At 35.5% G+C, this 18,344-nt stretch overlaps 1 protein-coding gene across 1 annotated transcript in view; it reads right to left on the bottom strand.

The window, feature by feature from the left end:
* Positions 1 to 18,344, bottom strand: part of ERCC6L2 (ERCC excision repair 6 like 2) — a gene marked incomplete at its 5' end in the record, with an annotated part of 45,971 nt that overhangs the window by 4,125 nt on the left and 23,502 nt on the right. The window contains 4 exons of the mRNA XM_029086593.1: positions 13,490 to 13,644; positions 14,338 to 15,532; positions 16,487 to 16,567; positions 17,656 to 17,808. Of these exons, the coding sequence (XP_028942426.1) occupies positions 13,490 to 13,644; positions 14,338 to 15,532; positions 16,487 to 16,567; positions 17,656 to 17,808 (1,584 nt within the window). The remainder of the gene's footprint in view (positions 1 to 13,489; positions 13,645 to 14,337; positions 15,533 to 16,486; positions 16,568 to 17,655; positions 17,809 to 18,344) is intronic.

The raw sequence follows: 18,344 nt of genomic DNA, 5'->3' as shown, positions 1-18,344 counted from the left end.
AAGAGTAACTGCTTAGTGATGTCCTCAGTCCCCCTACCAACACTACTTGAGAGATGAAAACACAAACTGTGTTCACACCTTGTCATCTGCAGTTCAAAATTTGGTTTTGGATCTACAATGTTTCTTCCCAAAGTGTTTCTATGTGGTCCATGTCCACTCCCTTTATTTCCATGGGCTGTTTACAGTGTTCTTGAGCTTTAGATGTCACATCTGTTCTCAATCCATTACTTTTGGAAAGTAATCTCAAACTAGCATACAGAGAGAGATGTTAATAGTAAGGGACCTACAGGCATAAATTTTAATTCTTTAAGCTAAATGCACAACTTCAAAGATAAAAATTTCACTGCACTACTAGAAGTTCTACTACTCAAAACTGAAACCAAGGCCCTAATTAAGATAAAACCCTGTATCTCCCAATAATTTTGTTAAGGTGATAGTAACAAAATTGAGATTGAATTAGAAGATGTTATCTACAGCATAAATATTCTACAGTTACCTTGTTAATTCTGCATGCATTTAAAATGTTTACTCTTTTTCTTTTTTTTTTTTAAGATACAGGTAATAGAATGTTATTTGGCAAACGTACTTTCAAAGAAGAAAGCAATGCTAGTTTTAATATCGAGTCAAAATATATTTATTATGATGGATTTTTTGCATAAAAATATTTATAGTATTCAGATCTCACTACGATAAGACCTAGTGTATTTGTCAATCTGTCAGGAAATTAGGATTGAACTATTTAATTCAAGCAAGCATAACTTGCATAGAATACAAGCCTAACACTGTCAATGCCTGTCTTTAAAGTATTTTTAAACTCTCAAAAATGGACATTCATCTACCTCTTATTAAATAAGATCAAAGTATACAAGGCAGCAATGCTTTGGTTTGTACATCTGTTCAAATGCAAAATCTCTTCAGGGGAAAAAAGCAAAATGTTGTAAACAGACCAAAAGTTGTAAAATTGCTTGTCTTTGCAGAGAATCAGAATCCATGTAAAAAGTACTGCTAACTGCAAATAAACTCACAAATGGCGTATTTAGTTCTAGAAGTACAAAACTAGTACATTGACTCACACTGCCAAACCCAAAAGAACAGCAGCAAAATACCACCATATACACACAAAGAGCTCCTCTTCTACCCAAATTAGCTGCTCAAATATTTTTCCTGAAGGTAGAAAAAGTTACTATAAACAAGCCACCCCAAGAGCTGCAGGAGCTAACACCAGTGAAAGCCCACAGCCACTTCTCAGCTCTCTGGAGCAAAGCCAATTGATTAAATAGCACCCAGTTAGGCTAAAATACAACAACTGTCTCTGTTGAACTTGCGAACGTTTCTGAAAGCTTGCCAACTTAAATCCGGCCCCCAATCCCAAACCCAGTAATTTCTTTTTAAAAAACGATAAATATTTTGTCAGTAAAACTAAAACACTTGTTTCAGTTTTTCTTAAGATGTCTCTTGTTCGTTAAAGGTCGAATCTGAAGTTTGTTACTCTGAGCAATATATAGACGAGGCTCTAAGCAGAGGTAAGCTTTACACATATAGATGCAAATATTCCCTGTATCTTTCTACTAGCATTAATATTAAAAAAGTGAAAACTTCATTTAATGTTCCACCGCAGTCAACATTTCATACTATTTTGTTTCCTTTTGAATCTGACTTCATGTATTATTCTCCTTAATTCTTCCCTCTCGTAGCTGGTTTCTTTACAATTCTCTTTCAATTTTTGCCTTCTATCTTACCGACTGAAATCTATTTAACGTTAAACATTTCCAAACTATTGTGCGTGTGTCCCATTATTTGCTCCTACATGAAATCCCATGTTAACTTTACAGCACTGGTCTTGTTCACCTGAATTATCAAGTATATCATATGCATAACACAATCTGGTGAGGCAAGATTGAAATTAATACAATTTGATTCAGCTAGGAACCTCTGACTCTTGTTCTTCACTACTCATACTAGCATGTCTATCAATCTCTATATGTCAGACCCTTTATGAATTAAGAAATGTTATGACTGAAAGAATGGAATAATGAAAGAAACAAAAATCCTTTAATGTAAGAAGTATTCTCTACATTTGGAAGCGCACATTACCTTTGTTTAACTTAAAGTACTGTATATTAATTAATACACTTAGGTAAGTACAAGTGTTGCTGAACTTACTGAAAGAACATTTTAACAATGTAAGATCTGACTACAACATTTTAAAATTATTATTAGAAAACTGGAAAGATGATAGCCCATAGCCATAACTCAGGACTAGAAAGAGTGATTCAATAGAAAGAAAGGAGAATTAAAAAGAGCAAGTCAATTTTTTAATTTAAAAAAACCCCCAATTGTTTTTCCAGATAGCAAGTGAGTAGCTGTGTCTTGTTTGGCTGCCAGCTAAGTTAAACTATCACACCCCTCTTCCATTTACTGTGCTTACTCTGAAAGGGTTTTCTATATATTGCAATGGGAAAGAAGAGGGATTACTACATAGCTGTGCAGAAAACAGCTTTAAAAGTATTCACAAAACCTAGGGACTCTTACCATACATGAAAAAATAAGTCAAAGAAAATATTTATTTTCCCCTTCCACGTTCCATTTTGTCTGTGGGGTTTTCAACATAAACACGTTCTGTCTTCTTAACACAGAGATATTTTCCTTCACCTTTTCTTCTTTTGGTATGCATGTTTCTTATTCTTAAAAGTTTTGGATACTAATACTGAGTTTCCATTTCTTCAGGTTACATACAGGCTGTAATCAAGAGTCCAACAAAAATGGTAGCACCCACATGTTTAGAGTCCCACACCAGTTCATGTTTAAGGATAGCATTCTTCAAGAAGAATGACGACATGCAGCTGAGCATCAAGCAGGAATTTAAGTGCCACAATGCAGCAGTAACTAAAAATTCCACCTTGAATCTGCAAGAACTCTTGGATCTGTTTGCTCTGTGTGACAATCTCTCCTGCTGCACAGTAACAGCATTTTTTAAAATAGTAGATACCACCAAAACCAGTTTTTATCTATTTTTGACAGTAAAAAATTTCAGTATCTGTTCTTTTTACAACAGGCATAAAGAGGTGGCTCTGCACTCTGGACCAATGAATGCTAACCACCGTGTAAGTATCCTTAGACATGACAGAGATGACTGTCCACCTTAAGCCTGTGACTTCCCTTTTCCTCTCTTCAGCCCCTTGAAGCAAGGCAAAAGGGAACAATGTTCATCTTTCTAAGTGAAACAAGATGAAAATGTATAGGAGAGCAAGTGAGTACAGGCTAGCAGTAAGATGAGTAGAGAAAAAAAGACAAGAGTTTCAAGGATACATTTTTTTAAGCTGTCTCATATTTGTGGCAATTCAAGTCACCAGACTTAGAGGATAACTAACTTCCTTCAAAAAGCCTGAATCAGCTGCTTGCATAATTATTGTTCAGCCATACTTGTACTACGCTTGAGCATCTTCCTCTCTTCTACTGCCTGACTACCCCAAGTATCACTATGGTAAGTATCTTACCAAGTCCTGACTTCCAGTCAGCAACAAGTCCCTCTGACTTCCCCGCTCACAGCAGAAACAGTGTTAACAGGCTTTTCTCTTCAGGTATGCACGAAACCACTGCTGCCAGACATGCAGGATACTTTCCATTGCAGAGTTTCATTGTTTGCTTTCATTTCTAAAACAAACAAGAAAGGCTTTCTCAAATCTCTGGCTGCCTTGCAGCCACCTAAATCATGAAAAAGCATGAAATACAGTGAATTCAGTACGACTGTCCTCTTAATAGAGCTTGCAAGCAGATAACGAACCCTTCTGACATATTCTACTTTATATTTTCCTACTCCCCTGAAAACCTGAGAAAACACAACTGTCCAGATATACTGTGAGTTGCAGTGTTTTGTCCAACCCAAGCCATTCTGTGATTCTGCGATTCTATGATTGTTATTATTTTGATCAGATGATACTTAACACATTACAGTGAATTTATATATCCAAATTACAATTCTAAATTATTTAAGCTAATCTTTTTTCCCCTTATACTCCCTCCTGTTTTTTTTTCCTGGGATCGTCTCTCAAAATACGTATGACCTTTCTATATGCTTTTCTTGAACATATGCTATTCTTAGAAATTGTTTTTATTTTACCTATGTTTCCTCTACTTGCCAGGACATATAAAAATACATTAAATGTTTGCTACCTGACTGTTCATTGCTCTTGTTTCCTTCTCTCTTCTATTCATACATATGTCAAACAAGAATTTCTTCTTCAATTATTCTGCATGCCAAGGAAGACAAAGTATAATAGTAGCAACACAAAACTTCATTTAGTTTCTCTAAAAATCAGGTTGATATGCTCAAGATAATAAAGTTACCAAATATTGAGAATGTCTCTACTTTCACCTGGTTCTTAAATAAACCAGAATTGTTTTTTCTGCTCACAGAGGGTGTTCCGGTGACTTGCACATTCCACAGTTTTAAATAAGTCTGAATCTTATAATATTTTAGAATTATTTCTGATGTGGACATTAATTTCCCCTCTGACTTTAACTTTCTTAATTGAAAAGCAGTCTCAAACTGAATTTGTCTGCAATCCTGTTTTGTTAGAGCAACAGAATGAGAATTAGAGGTAACTGTATAGTTAATGGTCAGTACCTCAATTATCTTAGACAATGAAATTAACCTACCTTAAAATGTTAGAACACTCTAGGACAATCACATTTATACTCAAACCTTCTGAACTAAACAAAGCTATTCACAATGTTGGCTCTTAAGATGAAGGTATCTAGTATTTGATTCTATCACAGGAGACCAACAGCTGAAATACTCTTCAAACTACAAAAAAATGTTAGACTTATTCTGGGTCCAAATTATTCCTCCAAAATATTCTGCCAACATGAAGAGACTAGTATTTAGATAAACTTGCTGATAAAAGTAGAAGACATTTTATCAAAGTAATACATAGGTTTTTTCCCCTGGTTGTCCTATCTAGCTTTTCTGCTTGTATAAACCGAGACAAAGGACATTCCATAAACTCTGATTTTTTGCTTGGTAGTGGAGAACTGACTACCAAGTCAACTGAGGACAGACTGTGTTCTCTCTATTTTGCATTTACTTCCGAGTCTGTTTCTTCTCCAATCAGGTAACAGAGCAAGAATTTCCCATGGCTGACTCTTTAAGAACTCCTATAAACTGTATCACCTTCTTGCACCACAAATCTCACCATAAATCTATATAGTTATTATTAGTGTTGAGAATGAGAGGAGATAGTCAGCCTGTCTCATAATTCAAAGCTAAGGTAATTGCTTATTCCCACAGAAGCCTGTGGACTTCCACCTCTTCTTTCACCCTCTCACCCCTCCATCAAACAGCAACAAAACCAAAAGTCATGCACATACACCATAATGAATATGCAACTACATGCTTCACAGAATGCCACATACAAACCCACTGCATTTAAAGCAAAACAAAACCAAACCCCAAAAGCCATACTGAAATGGTTAATTCCATTGTAAGCTGAAACTGTAAACTCAATAAAGCAGCATTACAGGCCAATCATTTGGGAACAATTATTTTAAAGCTGAATAGCATTCCCAACCCTAGAAGAGCAAGAATAATGGAATGTTATAACTCAAAAGCCTACTCTTTGTAAACAACTATCTAAACTTGTTGGATCTGAAAGCTATGCAAACACACTGCAATCAGAGTTACTACAGCTGATACAAAGTCTTTGTTTAAATAATCTACAAAATGTCAATGTAATACAAATACAATAAAGAGGAGTTCTTAATAACACAGCTTTTGTATTTACAGTACTCTCAACAGCACTTAAATCTGCATTGGAGATACAAAGGGCATGTTTCTTCCTAGACTGACAGCATGCTTAATTCGCTCATTTACACCACATTGCAATAACATAAAGAGAGGTTTACCATTAATCCAGGTTTTACTACAAAGCATCCCGTTATTTCTCTGTCAAACATTGGCAAAGGTGCCAAATGTCTGTCATCCAATTCAAAGGATTAAGTCTTCTTTTATAGTGCTATTCTTGTACCAATTTATAAAAATACAGATATAGTTTCTTAGAGCTGGTCACAGTCTATATTTTGGCCTGAATTCATGCCGCAGAGGTTGAATATGACAGCTGGCAGGAAGCTGAGGGGAGAATACATCCTCCCCCTTTTCAGTCACCACATTTCTGTTGCCATAGTGATTAATCCTCAATTGAATGGCTATCTTTGTACATTTCTTTTCAGTAAAACTTTAAGTAAACTTTAGTTGAAAACATGCAGTTGAATGAAAAAAAAAGACTCCACGTGTTCATCAGGTACAGTACAAATTCTTGTGACTAATATTTTTCCTCATATTAAAAAGCACAAATTAGCTCTAATGTGGGACATCATCAGTTTTTCAAATTTAGTATATCCCGTTACCATTTTTTGTCTTTTTTGTGACACCTACAAGCCTCCTTCAGAGTCCTCCCCATGCTCTAACCCCTCTACAATGATTCCTATGGAAGAAATACTACACAAATTCAGCTTTACATGAACTAGAGAAAGCCTATTCTAGACTTCTGTACTTAGGTAAAACATTTCACATAGGCTGTTGTTGCCAATTAACACATAAATTAATTAAGGAATCCAGTCATTTACTTCACAATAGACTACAAATGTTAAAAGAAGATCATAGAATCACCTGGTTGGAAAAGACCTTTGAGATCATCAAGTCCAACCATACCTATCTACTACTAAATCATATCTCTGAGCACCCCATCTACCCGCCTTTTAAACACCTCTAGGGAAGGTGACTCAACCACCTCCCTAGGCAGCCCATTCCAGTGCCCAAGAACCCTTTCAGTGAAGGAATTTTTCCTGAGACCCAGTCTGTAGCTCCCTTGGCCCAACGTAAGGCCGTTGCCTCTTGTTCTATCACTAGTTACCTGGGAGAAAAGACACACACCTGCTTCGCTGCTGCCTCCTTTCAGGTAGTGGTAGACAGTGATGAGGTCTCCCCTCAGCCTCCTCTTCTATAGACTAAACAACCCCAGTTCCCGCAGCTGCTCCTCGTAAGACTTGTTCTTCAGCCTCTTCACCAACTTCACTGCCCTTCTCTGGACACGCTCCAGTGCCTTAACATCCTTCTTGTAATGAGGGGCCCAAAACTGGACACAGTATTCAAGGTGTGGCCTCACCAAAGCTGAGTACAGGGGAAGGATGACTTCCCAGGTCCTCCTGGCCACACTGTTTTCTGATACAAGCCAGGATGCTGTTGACATTCTTGGCCACCTAAGCACACTGCTGGCTTATTATATTCAGCTGGCTGCTGACCAACACCCCCAGGTCCTTTTCCACCAGGCAGCTCTCCAGCCACTCCTTCCCAAGCCTGTAGTGTTGCATGGGGTTCGTGTGACACAAATGCAGGACCTGGCACTTGTCCTAGTTGAATGTCATACAGTTGGTTGCAGCGCATTAATCCAACCCATCCAGATCCCTCTGTAGAACCTTCCTACCCTCAAGCAAATCAACACTTCCAGCCAGCTTAGTGTCAGCTGTGAATTTACTGAGGGTGCACTCAATCCCTTCATTCAGATCAATAATAAAGATGTTAAATAGGACTGGCCCTAACACTGAGCCCCAGGGAACACCACTTGTGACTGGCCTCCAGCTGGATTTAACTCCATTTACCACCATCTTTGGGCCTGGCTACTCAGCCAGTTTTTGACCCAGCAGAGAGTATGTCTGTCCAGGTCACTGGCAGAATTTAATCTTGTCAGATATTGGCAGATATTTAATCTTCTCTCTGGGAGGCTTCTGTTTTTTGTGGTAGCTAAGAAAAAGCTTCACAAATAACAGTGCAAGTTACCCAAAAACCAAAGTAACAAGCTTCTGCACTGAAAATCAACCACGTTGCTTTGGAACCTGGAAGCCACCAGAAAAAAGGGTCAAAAAACCCAAAGCCTCTAAAAATATTTAGATCACTAAGGTCTTAGAGAAAGTGTTAACAACTTTTTTTTTTTTTTTCCCAAAAATTAATAATGCCAGCATTATTTTGAGGAAAATATCACATGATTGACTCAAGACTTTTTTCCTGAAAGGGTAAAATACCTGGAAATCTGCTCTGAAAATTATAGTCTGGCTTTGTAAGTCCATCATGTCCAGTCTACAGGTTCATTCCACCTGTTTCCTTTTAGAAGCTTTTTTTTCCAATATCCTTCTTTCTGTAGTTGTACAAGAGAGATGAAAAACAAAATGAAGACCCATCTTCTTAACAGACAGCAATGGGGTAAACAGAGAATAAACTTCCACTTGTTTTGTGAAAAAACAATGAATATTTAACTAAGTCTATTTGCACACAAGAGAAAACCTTAGTTGAAACTAAAATGCAGAACGAAGACAACTCAATGTCATTAAATCAGCCTAAAAAAACACATAAAATAATGCTGTAAAAATGAGTTATTTATTTGAACAGAATCATTTTCACTACAATCTTCTTCACCCAGACCTCTACACAGAAGACCAGAAAACCCTTGTTACTAATAATCTTCTATGAAATAGCAGATCAAGTGTATTTTGTAGTCATATGCATAAGGAAGCAACAAAGACCAGCTCTCAGTAATTTTTAATTGAGTGGATATCTGCCACACTGAATGACGTGCATTTTCTACCCTCAGATGTTCAGAATACCGAAGCCTGGCATGTCCCTGCATTGTGGTATCACAGAACTGACCATAATTTCTGCCTTGACACTTATGACTTGTTATGAAAGATGACAAATAGCCAGAGCAAAAAGAGAAACTTGACTGCTTTCCGAGACACTTAGGTTTTGAGTTGTACCATAAATGTTTAGAACTATAGAAGAAATTAAGATGTATAATCTTTATCTCCAAAATTTATTCAGGAACAGTTCTGCACCTGTGCCACACCTCCACACAGAATAAAAATCCCTGGCTTTGTTTTGATTACTGAGGCTCTCTAAAGAACTCTAATTATTGACACTTCAGTGCCTTCCACATAAGAAACACTACCAGAAACATCAACTGATTGAGGGATGATTATCATACTGTTCTCCTGTCGTTTCTTCTCAAAAATACATTGATCTGACACCAAGTTGTGGTCAATGGTCATAATATAGACAGTCTTCAGACATAGGATAATATGTATATTCAGGAACTGTTGGTAGCAAGTTAAAATATTTTCCTTTAAATGTAGAATACTAAGTATATAAATACTATGTCTATCTAAAAAAACAACTGTTAGTCTTTTAAGTTCCTCACTAATTATAGCTGCAAAATAAAGTATAAGCAGATACCCATTGCTGTAGATGACTATTTATGAAAGCCCCTACTATAACAAGACAACAGTATCTCTCTTCATTGAAAATGCTACTCCAACTACAGATTTTTTCCCCACTGTTGCGCAATCCCATGGACTTCTGTGATGAAGGGAATATACTCCCCAAACCACAATTTATTTCAGTTTCTTCAGGAACATGCAATAAAACCTTTCACATTTGCTTCTACTATTGTCATGTACAAACTACCTTCAAACAGTACCTTTAATTCAGATGCTGGACAGGATTTATTTTGACTAATGATATTCAATCAAAATACAGTTAATTTTGTTGCTTGTGTAAGTAATGCATACTTTATACTGTTACTTTTACTGCTTTTAGATTTTATCTCACCTTTTATACCTGGTAAGATGAGAGACAGCTCTCAAGATGTTCTATTTTTATTTCTTGAAGGCAAACTTCATATTCTGATTGCTGTTACCTAACCGTATTTTCAATAGCCATATAAAATTTATGGAAACACACACTAAACAAGCATGCAGTATTATTAATACGAACATTCCAGCTAAACTAGTCAATGCACACAATTCTTTTTAAAGCAAACAAAAATAGAGAGTATGACTGCACTCCCTACCACCTCAGGAGAAAGAAGAATCAAAGGCTCTTCAGCAGTCTTGAAGCCATGTACCACGACTGTTATGGAACCTGAAGCACAAAGCAAGCAAGAACAGAAGAAACCCTAGGAAGACCTATTTCTCATAAAAAGGACCAAGATTTTGTTCCCTTAAGCATTTAATGGTATAGAACAACAGCAGACTGAAATCATATGTTCTACTACTGCAGAGAAAAGGTAGCTGGGGTATATGAATACTAGCATAGGTAACATTAAGGACAGACTGACTACTTATTACTGGATTAAAAAAAAAAAAAGACGCTTGATTGAAACCCAGAGTCTAAAACATTAACTGAGATTTGACCATGAATCATCAAGTGCCAACAGTCCAGATCTAACACAATCTAACCTGACCTTCTGAAGTCAAAGTAAGGAAAGAGACTATCAGCAAAAAGAACATATTTTCTTATCCCAAAGTTAGAATCTTACACTTCTTATAACCAACTTAACTCTAAGTTTACTTTTTAATTAGTTACTTACATTCTTAAATAAGATGTTCTACATACCTTGAAAGTTCTCTTTTGAGGAACAAAACTCCCTGACTCCCATCCCTTCTACCTTGGCTCTCAAGGATCTTCTTCCCATGCAACCTCTCTCACTCTGAAGGGAGAGTCCTCACAGGTTTTGCAGTCTGCTCCAGTTTTAAGCAGTTTCTACAACTCAAGTGACTACATTAGTCTCTACGCTTCAGCAATAAAGGAAGGCTTAATAAACCTAATTTATACTCCTTTTATCAAATGCAGGTAGAAAACCAGGAAGAAGACTTCTTTTATATTGCTTCCCAGTAACTTATTTTTGCTCTTACTCATATTCACCTAATTCCCATAGATTAGCTACTGAAACTAAAGAACTTAAACCTACGATGTAAAAGTTCATGGGAATTTAGTGAAGCCAAAATGTGATTAGATGACTAGTCAACAGAAAGGAATCAATAAAATGTCAATGTTCTTACAAGAGGTTAGCTTAATTGATTACTTTTGCTTATTATTTATTACTTTTTGCTTATTATTTATTATAATATTATTACGCCCACCATTCTAGATTCTTAAGTAAGCAGGAAACAAACCCGTCGCACTCAGTCTTCAATCAAGATCTGCAGGAAAAGCTTATTTCCCAACTTACAACTCATCCACTGCAATGGAATACTTTGTTAGTTTCTACGTATTCTTGCATCCCTTTCCTAGAGATATTAGTAATTTATTAAAAAATGTATTTAAACTTTATTAAGTTAAAAATGCATTATGATAGACAGATTGCAGAGCAAAATCGCAAAGCAGGAAGACAGAGTTGGCACAGGCAAACTGAACAGCACAAAGGACATTTCACTTTTGTCCTAAAGAGACCTATCTATAAAATGAAAGGAAGAGATCCTTTTTTAATCACTCCTACTTAGAAATAAGACAAAATGATTAAATGTGCTTTAAAAAGGACAAAATATTATCAGGGCATTATTCAGGATCCTTCATTATGTGATCAAATAAAGTTTCAATATAAATACACTGTAAAAAAAAGCTTTTAATTAATTAAGAATGTATGTGATCATTGATACCCAGAAGCAAAAAGAAACAGATACACAATTTCTGAGAAACAGTTAGAAAAGTTATTCTAGAAAGCAACTTCAGTGAGAAATTTCAGCTGACAAAAGTTTTGGTTTTCTTTCAATAACTACCAGGTTACAATTAACATTCCAGTATTTAATATTATAATTTTATTTACCAAAAAAAAACAAAAAAAAAAAAGATGGAAATTTAAACTGTTCAGCTGTAGTTTTTATATTACACATAATGCTACTTTAATCTGTTGAAAAACTTTTCTATTAAACTTGAAATCAGCATTCTCTTTGTAACACAATCAGTTGCTCTGACAGTGCATGTCTTAGCTTAAACTGATGACGAATAAGCGAAAAATTACCAAAGACTGACAGCCAGAAGAGCAACAATGATCATGTTTTGCACAGAATGCCTTTTAAAATAAAAATAATGCAAAAAGGAAAATAGGAGCAGTAACATTCTCAGTAGATCATATTTCAAAGTTGCCTGTGAAGTTCTGACAGCTCTTTTAAGCTAAGCACTAAAAACCTAAAGCTCCACATTTCAGAACAGGCAGCCATCTAGGGATCATTTCTAGATTAGTGCCTCTGTCAAAGAAAGAACAGGAAGCAAAGAAGAGGCAGCCTTCTCCATAATTATTGAAGTTATTCTTCCTACTTAAGTCTCCAAGATAATTGATACTATTGTTGCTTCTGAGTGAAAAATAGACACTTTGGAAAGCTAACTGACAAATTAATCAAGAGAGGTTAATTTGCAACAGTTGCAGTCATGCAAACTCTAAATAATGAGATGCAAGTTACATGAACAATACAAATTACTCCCACAGACTAGTTTTGAACATAGGTGGATCGAGATTTATTTCTTTCTACTTTCATTTATATTTAGTTTTATTAATATCAGCCATTGCCATTAAATAAAGACCTGTCTACTGTAACCTTGATTATTTTTGACCAACTTTTCTGTTAATACGGGACATTCTAATGCAAATGCGTTAGAATTGAAAAGGCCTCACTTCTACTGGTTGGCCTGGTTTGAGCTTCCCAGCACAAAAATTCTTTGGCATTCCTTCCTGCTAATGGCTTAATTAAATACAGTACCTCAACAACACTGGAAGAAACTCTTTTAGTCACTGTGGATGTTCAAAACCCAGAATGACATATTCTTCTGTCTACAATTTCTACAGCCATTGCTAATACGTTTGTAAAAACTAAACTGCACATTCACCGGCTACTGATTCTGTGCTCATGGTTATCTTAAGAATCAATCTAGGAAACGACAAATGTTTATTACAAGGCAAACAACAACATGTACAGATAATCAGAGCAGATTAAAACCAGTATGTAATAAGAACAGAAACCTGGAAGCTGTACCTGAATTTATTCCACATTTATATGTATTCCAAATGCAATTAAACAAGATGCATAACAAACAAAAAGCATAAAATCTATCTGTTGCTGCAAACAAGCACTCCTAGTAAATGCTAGTTTTATGTTTCAGATATAGCATGGACAATAATTACCATTACTTCAACCCATTATAGCAACTGCATGTGTCCACTCAAAAAAAAAAAAAAAGTCCGCAATCTGATTTTTATGTTTGACCTTCTATGCCACAGAGATTCCAACATGGAATCAGGACAAACTGAAGTTTTTTCAAGCCTCAAATCAGAATAATGGCATAGAATTTGATTTAAAACAGCGAATCTTTAATCTTACAATTTCTCTCAGAAAAATTCCACAGAGTGCTCTGCTGCTTAATTCCCAACTCTTTAAGAGCTGGCCAATGTTAAAAAACCCAAACAAACCAACAACAAACCACCAAAAAACAAAACAGAAAAGTAATTTATTAGACCTCCACTTGAGCCTCCTCCTCGTCCTTCCATTCTCAGTGGCTTTGATCATTCATGGTGTCAATTAACAGAAAAAGAAGTTTGTTAGAGCTTCTAAAGATGAAAAATAAGGATAAAACCAGTAAAAACAACATTTCCCAAACATTTCTCTTTACCTTGGCACTACAGACTGCTACATTAGCAGGGAGCTGGGAAAACTGCTTCAACTCAAATACGTCTCGCACTGCCCATCGGCTCAAGCGATTCTCAGCCTTGCTGGATCCAACCACATTCTGATTTGAATGAATATATGCGACTTCTTGAACACCATCTGACATTTTAGGAGAAAAATATAATGAAAGTTTTATTCCAAAACCCTGATGGTACATAGTTATATTGAAGAAGGATATTGTAATTTTAAAGCTTTACATGAAAGTTGTAAGATTTGTTATAATTTCACTCAGCACCAAGTTTCTTAGCTCTGCAAAATGAACAACAATCATTAGACTTATTCAGATTTATCCAGACAGTTTAGTACTGCTTCCATTTCAGTGTGGTTTTTTTTTTCAGATGGACAAAGGAGAAGTTTCAAAGCATCTATGATTTAGTGGTTTAGTGGTCTCTAACAGAATCAAATCTCCTACATGGCATTTCAGACTGACAAATCACTTAGATAAAAACTGACATACACAAAGAAAACTTAACAGCCCTAACAGTCAAGACTTAAGGTTCTACAGTTAAATAATTTGTGAATTCTTAATAAATTTTAAATCTTAGCATCTTTCAGCAGACAGCAGGTGTTTAATAAAATATTACAAAGTAACCCATCATCTCAGTAGGCAGGCAAATAAAGCTAATAGGTAAAAAGAGAGATACAGAAAAACATCACTAAATAATTTAACAGGGTATTTATTAGCATTTTGTAACAAAAACATGTACAGCAGAAAGAACTTAAAACTTGACAACAATGGTAAGTTAAACATGTTATTACTTTAGTTGAAATAAAATTTAAATTACTAGTTACCTAAATATCTGTCCATTGATTCCACTTGTTGCTCCTGATGTTGAAATTCAGTTTTACTTTCAGAAGTTCTACGCACGGTATAATTGCCAGACTTCACTTGTGCAAGAGAGGTATCTTGAATAGGATCAAGCATTTTAGACTCGAACTGAACTCTGCCTCTCTGTCTTTTAAACTTACAGCTTTTCTTTCTGGTGTGAATTTTCTCAACTGGTAAGTTATCTTCAGAGGATGAAAATTCATCTATATTCTGAGAATCACTTTCCTTTTCTCTTCCATTGGGCTTTTTTGGTTGTAGCAGAGATTTGGAGAAGCTACCTGGTGCATTGTTATGGGTGCGCCTTTCCTTCCATTTTGGAAAGTTTAAAGTTCTTAACTTTCTTGATTCAGAATTACAGGAAATTTCAATATCATCAGACTCATCACTTATGTCACTTGCCCCTTTCAAATCTCTTGTGCCGTTCTTGGTGTCTTTAAAAGATAAGACTTTGCTAAAATTTGACTCAGTAGTATGGAATCCAAATCGCCTGCTGTCTCCCTTTAATACCAATCCATCTTTTTCTTTTGCTAACTCCTCACAATTTTCAGACGCTGACCTGTAAATTTCAACTTTTTTAGTAAGCACCGATTGCTGGTATGCTGGAACTTGGGTAGGAAAGATGACATCATCATTCTCTTCAGAACTGCACTCAGTTTCAATGACCACATCACTTTCCTTTGAAATCCATTGATCTTCACTTTCGCTGTCCCCTTCCTTCTCAGAGCCTGACAAAACAAGCCGGTCTGTACTATGCACATCTTTATCAGTTCCAACTGGTGATGGAGTGGCTTTCCCATGCTCCACAACATGCACATGGGTTTGACATTTCTGAAAATCAGTATGCTTGCTATTTACATTTTTTCTTACAGTCTCATAATCAGAATTTGAATGATGAGATTTATAATTACTACACTCCTCTTTGGTAGTTGTAATTTCTCTCTGCAACAACTTAGAGAATCCACACTGCATTAAGGAGAGCTGTCCCTTTGTTACTATTAAATTACTTTCACTGCTAGACTTCCTTCTGCCGCATTTTTTCACAGAAGTTTCCAGAATATCATCATCACTAAAGTCATCACAAAAAAACATTTCTTCCCTCTTTAACTGTGCTTGAATGCTTTCCGTATCTCCATCTTCTTTACAGTCTGGTTGTTCAAACTAAAAAACCAAAACAAAACAATTTACAGCAAATGTATTTAAAACATAAATAATATATGGAACACAAGTAATTCCAAAACAGTGTAAAAAAAAAAAAAAAAAAGGTGGATTTTCTCTATGTTACTCAATCAAAAGATATGTAAAATAGTATTACAATTCACAAATAGAAAGTAAATACAAAACAAATCATAAAGATAAATTATATGAAAGTCTTTGGCAGAATAAAATTTTTAGCAGAACAACAATGAAAATAAACAAAAATATGTATTTCAGACTATATATGCTGCATACTGCTAAAAAAACCGACCTATGTCTTCACAATCCACACCTGTATTTTTCTAGTTTATACTCATCTTGTTGCAACTTTTCATCTTTCAAAGGTAGTCTGAAAAGTGACTTCATGATTCAAACTTTAATAGTGTGTATTGACATTCATAAAAAAATATAAACTCACAGCAGTGGTCAACTTCTTCGTATACGGGGCTAACAGTTTAAAAAAGCTACTCCTTCCCACAATTCCTGAACCAAAATAATCTAAACCACAGTAGGTGTTAGAATCTCAACTGATTTCTTGATCAGAAGGCTGTCATATCATATCATATTATATTATATTGTTGTCGCTCTTAAGACACTACAGAGCAATGCTTCAGTAAACAATATTGCCCTGTGTTGTAAGGGCTTCATTCAGACTGAGGATATCCAAGTGTTGTAAAGGTCACAGAAAACCCTATTACCAGGTGTTCAGAAAATTCCACTTTAAATACGGACAGCATGACATTATATAATGCTTTACAGTATGTAAAACCAAGGGTAAGCAAACAATAGAAGATGGCAAGTGCAATCTAGGGTAAAAGCATTACCAGTCTAACAATATGCTCTCCACATTTGCCACTGTAGTACCAGAAACTAAAGGGACTGTCATGCTCTGGTCCGTAGTCCACAAAGACACCTCACCTTTTCTGAGCTGCATGGAGGAGTCTCTTCCTTTAGCCATGTAGTTGTTGTCATGACTCCTGCTTCTACTCGCCCTTCCCTCTAAAACAAATCGAGAATGTTAAGGTGAACAGATACAGGTTTTTTTCTACACAAAGGTTAAGTCCAGGAAATAAATAGTTTTTCTTTTTTTCCTACAGAGATATAAGCATCAGAAGTACAAAGTTCAGACTAACACTTGCATTTTGGCATTTACTGCTCTTTAATCTAACACATAACCTGCAGGAAAATTAAAATACTGCATAAATTGGGAGGATCTTAGGCATACGCTTTTAAAATATTTTAACATTTTTCCAAAGCAGAATACCTGATACAATGTTCACACTACATGCCGTGTTGTAATTCAGATTTAGAGAACTTTTAAGCTTAATATGTCCAAAGTACATGTTCTTACACCACATTACTCTTTTGGCTATGCTGCCTTTATACTGCTATATTACAACCCACCTAAGTATAAGCAAAATAACAAAATAAAGGGAAGGACAGAAAGAAACCTAGACTAAAGCTGTAATTCCAAGATGCAAGTTAGCTGCACCAAACACGCTGGATAGAAGAAGGTCTAATATTGCATATATTTAAAATCAGTGTGCACTATATGCTATGGAATTGTGCCAACAGTCTTCTTACAGTAAGAAATAAATTTTAAAATATGAAGTCTCAGTTATTTACTTGTAACTTTTTAAATCGAGCATGATAAAATACATTTATTAAATAGTTTTTGATATCTCAAAACATACTATACACAGGTTACTATGATCAGTATATTTTTACAATCAGAATTTTGGCTTAAAAAGTCACTCTGAGCTATTGATGAATAAATGGTATCTGTGTATAAAGTTGACAATATGTGAAAGTATCACAAAAATAAGTTACAGCATTTTTATTAGGAAAACTTATATATTTCCAAACTTCTTTTTTTCAGTTTTTTGTCTGATTTAAGGACATTTATGTGGTCTACATCAGAGCAAGAAATTAGCATGCCTATTTCATTTAAGGCACTGCATAGACAGGTACTGTTTAAGATTGTCTGCTTTATAAAGTATTTTGTCATAATTTTGAATGAAAACATCTTGTGAGAAAAGGAAAACTGTAAAACTAATATCCAGAAGTAAAACGGTAGGACTTCATACCTCCAGGATGTCTTTGGTAAGACAGGACCCATGAGTCCTAAGTTTGAAAAGGTTATGGATCCCAAAAAGCTCTCCTTGATGTTCCTTTGATCCTTGCACTGCCTCAAAATACCGCTTGGCATTTTCACTTCCAACTACTGCACAGTGAAGTTGCTAAAACAGAACAACACAAGAGATCTCAGAAGTGTTTTCTCCAACAACATGTCAGAATTTCCTGGCATCCACATTATACACACAGCTTTAGCTGGAGCAGGCAGAAATTCCTAAGGAAGAATATTTTGTTTTAATTTCCCTGGCAGATGTTGGTATAATAGATTGTGGTATGATATAAACCTGCTTGGTTTTACTGAGTAAAAAAAATAAAAACATTTCAAGTCTTCTACTTCATTGTTGTCTAATATCAGACGCCCACTATACACACTACTGATACTCCTCTATATCTTGACTGCTCATCTTTCCTCAATACTAAATTATTACTATTTTTTCATAGTCCTTTGCATTGCATGCTTACTTGGTAAGGACTAAATAAAAGCCACAAGATTACTCCTACTCATCTCTGAATACTTTAATTATCATGCACTCTTGCTAAGTAGATTGAACAGAAGTGACTTAATCTTCCAGGTGAAATGGAAAGACAAGTAAATAGTTTCTCAGGCAGAATTAAAACATATTTGAAGCCAGGTAGATTT

This window comes from Antrostomus carolinensis, unplaced genomic scaffold, assembly GCF_000700745.2.
Source record: "Antrostomus carolinensis isolate BGI_N321 unplaced genomic scaffold, ASM70074v2 scaffold13338, whole genome shotgun sequence".
Taxonomy (NCBI): domain Eukaryota; kingdom Metazoa; phylum Chordata; class Aves; order Caprimulgiformes; family Caprimulgidae; genus Antrostomus; species Antrostomus carolinensis.
This window is presented reverse-complemented; position numbering and strand designations above follow the sequence as displayed.